At 34.8% G+C, this 5,506-nt stretch overlaps 1 protein-coding gene across 2 annotated transcripts in view; it reads right to left on the bottom strand.

Annotated features, from left to right (window-relative positions):
* The window catches only part of LOC106884434 (two pore potassium channel protein sup-9), a 180,032-nt gene that overhangs the window by 172,555 nt on the left and 1,971 nt on the right, over positions 1–5,506 (bottom strand). For both annotated transcript variants that reach the window (XM_052971352.1, XM_014935820.2), the window contains exon 2: positions 1,653–4,659. In XM_052971352.1, coding sequence (XP_052827312.1) covers positions 1,653–1,935 — 283 coding nt within the window. In that variant the 5' untranslated portion in view covers positions 1,936–4,659. The remainder of the gene's footprint in view (positions 1–1,652; positions 4,660–5,506) is intronic.

Below are 5,506 nucleotides of genomic sequence, written 5' to 3'. Positions count from 1 at the left end.
GTTTTAGGGAAAATAACCAATTTTCAAGAACTCATCGATGAAAATCCACTATCACATATAGAAAAATTAATAATTAAAAGCACAATAATATATATATATGGTGTGTGTGTGTGTGTGTGTGTGTGTGTGTGTGTCCATACACTCATTTCTTTTTTGAGTCACATAAACAACTTGCATATCGTGTTGTATATACAAAAATAAAATTTATAAAAAAGGATCCTCCGTTGGTATCGACGGATGAACATCCCAGTTGTTTGGTTAAATGAATTATTACTTAGTGAACTATTGTGTGTCTGAGTATTCCACAGACACATACACCCTAATGAACTCCCCAGGTAGAAGCAGTGTGACAAGGCTGGTTCTATGAATACCAGTACAATTTTACACTATTCAGTTTCACGTACATGGATTTGATCAACACGAGGCTGGGGTAGAAGATAAACATGTAGAGTGACCGACAATAAATACATTGTAATTTCAAGAGTGAACGCCTTAACTACTCGGCTATGTTGCGACTGCTCAAGAAATGGTCTGTAAATACAATTTGTTTTGAAACAAATACTGTTCCCTCAATACTTATCCCAATAGCTTTAACCCCACATAAATCTACATTTTAAATTCTAAACCCATACTCTAATTCTAACTCCAAATGACAACTGTTGTTGTTGATGTTTGTGTCCCAAGACATCCTTGATACGACAGACCTATGACCAAGAAAAAATTTTACATAACTGACCACCCGTATTTTATCCATACATAATGCAGTTCTAGATATACAATACATCACTTCATAAAAGATGGTCGGGAGTGATTTAAGGGAAGTTTGACTCGTGTTCTGTTGGTCGAGCGACAAAGTAAGATGTTCCTGTGTTGGAACGTGGTGGTATCTTTATTTAGAGCCGGGTCAGATCTGACTCAACAGAACTATAATCAAGGGTGTTGCAACGTTGACCGTCTCATCTTGTACTTCAACGTAGTATACCTAGGACTACAGTACAATGTGTTGCAGGGGCGAACTGAGAGTATTAAGGGCCCTCGGGCATAACTGTTTACCGAGCCCCTTAGCATTGATATCAGTAGAGTTAACATGTAGAGTGCAGGCTCCTCAGATTGACCGACGGCTTAGTCCACCTCTGATATGTTGTGTCATCTTTTTAAGATGGTCGGATGTAATTAAAGGGTGATTGAACCGCCAGACACTGTTGTTTCCATTTTGTTTTTGGCGACTTTCCCACAAGTTGTTTGAATGGTGCAATTCAACAAATGTTTATCTAAATTGGAAACTTCAAGTTAAGTATCAACTTTATTATGAACTTTACCCAACAGCTTGGTTTAGGGAGAATGCAAAAAGCTGAGATAATGGACATGGTAGCTTTATATATATATCTTCTTCGCCAGAATAGATATTTCTCCTGTTATGTGAGTGGAGTCCACTCGGTTGCAAGTGTTCAGTCCAAGTCTCGGATCAACTGGATATCTTGACGCTCAACTTTCAGCTGCAATATCCCATGTTTCCTGGATCCATCAGCACCCAACAAGTTTCTGAGATCGTGCAAAGTTTGCAGTTGCTGCCACTCCTCCTAGTCACATAACAAACAAACAATAACAACAAAATGAATCAAAGAAAATGCAAGGACTAAAATCCGACTTACCTATCGTTGTGATGACAGTGGTAGCAAAGTAAAATGCTCCAGCAAACTTCCACTGTATACCTGCCTTTAATGGTACAGATTTAATAACGTTCCGAGTAAGAACGCGGAAATCCTCCGATGAGATATTGTATTTGTGTAGCAGCCTGGACTCTTCGCTCTGAAGTTTGCGTTTCATTTCATTCTCATATTCAGATTCCAACGCATCGAAGACTGCAGCACCGACCAAGAGATATGTGAAGGTGCAAACTATTAGCGACAAAGTCCGTACGTTCTGTTTCTTCATGGCCTAACATTGGTACTGGTTTGATTTCAGCTTTTGTGTAGCTTTTTTCTTTTTCTTTCCTCAAAGGAAGTGATGGAGTTGACGTGTGTATGTGTTTAATGGGTATATGCCTGTGTATTGGAGGGATTTTGTGAAAACGGAGTTCACTTTGTGTCGGGTTTGGTTTGGTTTAGGAATTTAACCCTTGTTGATGATAATTACTTTTTGATATTTTACCTTGCTTCCGATTTTTCACATTACAGTTTCGGGATTTCAGAAATACGTTCTGTGATTTAAGGATTGTATCCAGGAATTTTTCTCCTATCTTGGATCATCTCTGTTGCGGATTTGAGAGTTGAATTTTAGAATTGATATTTACGTTTTGGATTTAAAAATCACTTAGTTTTAAGTTTTCTGTTATAATACAACCTTCTTTAGTTTTAGCACTTTCTTTGTATACTGGAGTTGTTTCTCTCTATATTGGTGTTAACTTATATATATATATATATATATATATATATATATATAGAACGTATATAAATTATCGATATATATGCATGATTTTTTTGTAAATTATTTTTTCACAGCAGAATTAAGGTGAAATAACAAATTATATATATTAGCACATGCATATTTGAATAAATATGTATACGTATTTATATATTTTCGTGCTCTAAACTATATATACTTCGTATGTATCCTTATATCTATGAACATAAATAGCTATTTATGTTTAACATACGTGCGTGAAACAAAAGAAGTAGAACAGAATAAATAAATAAATATATATATATATATAATATATATATAATCCCGGCGATATAGACAGAAGAATGTGACGGAGATAATGAAATGGCTTATAGAATGTACTGAGTGGGGACAATATTTAAACTGGGTGGCTGGATGGAGATCATTCGAAAGATGCAAACATTTGGTTTCTGAGAAACTCCTGTTTGTGCATGCCAGGTACAAATGTAACTTGAACTTGTCTCAGAATGGAAAGCGAGATGCCATGTGTGTGTGTGATAAATAAATAAGTATATATATATATATATATATATAACTACCCTAAGTATAGTTACTTTGTTATGGGTAGCTTGCTATTTGTTATGCAAGAAATTCTTGACATTTTAAATTGTAGTTAATATTGTTGTTTTTATTATTGTTACAGTTGATGTCGTCTGTGTTTTCTACAGTTATTATTTTTATTATTTATTTATATCTATTATTATTATTGTTGAGCTGCACCAGCTGTTGCGTATGCATGTGTGATCGTCCGTTGCAACAGTCACAATTATTATCAAGAAATTGTTACTCAACCAGCTAAGAAGTTAATTGTAAATTCTAACAAACAGAAAAAAACCCAACAAACAAACAAACAAACAAAAAACCTTAAAGAGGTGGCTTTTGCTAATTAATGAACTGTGTTAAGCCAGGCGAGACCGGTTGCGAGCGGTGTGTGACAGGATGTGGTTAATATTGTAGACGATAACAAAAAAACAACCACAGAGAATAACACATACACACAGGCATACATTCACACACACTTACACACGAATGTACACACTCACACACACACTCACGCACACACCTGCCGACTCCCCCAAGCAAAGATTACTTATTCGATGTGTTTCTTTCAAACCTATATACACACATATATTACATGCATATATTCAATCATATATATATATATATATTTATATTTATCTGTTCCTACTTGCAGAATTATAGAGATGTAGAAATGTAGAAAAAATAAAAATAAATAAGGTTTCCTTAAAAGATTTACATTTCTTGTCTCTTATTATTTAAAGTCCATTTCACTTCGAATTCATTTAACGTTTTCTATCACATTGTTGTTTGCTTTTATTAAAACGGCTTCTCTTTTTTCTTTTCTTCTCACTTCTTTCGCTTCTCCAATCATGAGGAGAAATAATGAAAAATATGAAAATATCCGTTTATTTTTCTATATAAATGTTATAAAGATCTTTTTTTCTTCATATTTTAACTTACAAGAATAAAAATATCAAACATTATTTAGGGTAAAGCAAACATGATTATATAATATTCATGCCTTTCCCAAAATATTAGCGACGAAAGTATAGTGATTAAAACTGAAAATCGAAGCCCAAACAGTTCGATTTATCAACATTTCCTGTGGTTGTTGATATGTATATTATTTCTCTATTTATGCATTTATTTTCAAATACATCCATACAGTTTTGTAAATATGTATTTATTTTTACATATTGTTATACCAATTTTGTTTGCGTTTTTTCATGCATTTACTCTTTAATCGTTTTCATTTTAATCGTAGTTCTTTAGCGATCACAAATTGTAGCCTTGCTGGAGCACTCCTGTATATCTTTGTTTTTAATAATTTAAGTGAATTTATTAGCCTTCTGTCTTATATTCTTTCTCTCACTTCAAAAATGTATTAAACCATTATTGATATAATAGTATAATGTGTTTCCAAATCAATTGATTTGTTTCGGTTCGGTTAGTAAGTTTGTATAGGTTTTCCTTGGTTGAACGATACCAAAGTGGGTGAGAAGAGACAATTTGGGTGAAACGATAGACAACTAACAAGCTGATGTGTTTAGTTAATATGGAAACATCTCCAGGGATCTCCCCCCTTTTCAGCTAATGTTTTGTTGCTTTATTCATAGTTTTAATCCGTTTCTTTCTTTGAATCTTGTTGCTGGTCAGTCGTTCTATTTTCCTGTTGCACACCAGACAAGTGGTCATCTTTAAAGAGAGAACGAAACGGAGTGAGCAGGAGAGAGTGAGAAAAATTCATATAGCAAGAGAGAAAGGACAGTGAGTGTAATAAGAGGGAGTAAATTAGTAAACATTGAAAAGAGAGAAACAGAAGATAAAGCTAATAAACGGAGTAGGCTGCTTTAGAAAGCTAAAAAGCGTGTGTCACAGAAATAAAGTGTCAGAGTGCCATAGAGACAGATGTAAAGAGAGGGGTATGGATAACTAGGAGAAATACATGGAGAGAGAGAGAGAGAGAGAGAGAGAGAGAGAGAGAGAGAGAGAAGAATCTCTCTGAAGAGCTTGGCACCAGAAATACTTAGCAAAATAAGAAAGCTACTCTGTGTGTATATAAGTGACTGACTATATGATTATCCCAGTGGCTTTGTTGTTTGTACATCTGTGATCTTCTGTCTGTCTCTTTCAATATCTCTCTGTAAGCAACTGTGTAACGTATGTAACGCACACGCACTATCTCTCAATGCATGTGTGAGCAATAGTTTTGTTTAAGTGTATGCGTGTTTGTTTCTGATGTTGTTCATCACTGTAACTGTGTCTGTTTTCTCAAGATTCCGTTCTTGTGTTTTCACCTCGTCGATCTCTTCACTGTTTCTTCCGTGCTCTTGTTTTTAGACGAGGAAGAAGGCAAACAGCAAAGACAGAGAGAGAGAGAGAGAGAGAGAGAGAGAGAGAGAGAGAGAGAGAGAGAGCGAGCAAAATACTAAAAAGCGAAAATGCGGAGCGATTTCATTTTATTTAAACTAAGAGATGTGAAATGAACGACGATAAACGTGTAACTGGAAATTGTAAGTGCAACGAAGGTTGTGGCGTGTAT

This window comes from Octopus bimaculoides, chromosome 10 (assembly GCF_001194135.2).
Source record: "Octopus bimaculoides isolate UCB-OBI-ISO-001 chromosome 10, ASM119413v2, whole genome shotgun sequence".
In the NCBI taxonomy this organism is placed as follows: Eukaryota; Metazoa; Mollusca; class Cephalopoda; order Octopoda; family Octopodidae; genus Octopus; species Octopus bimaculoides.
Note: the sequence above shows the minus strand (reverse complement) of the source record. Positions and strands in the feature narration are given on the sequence as shown.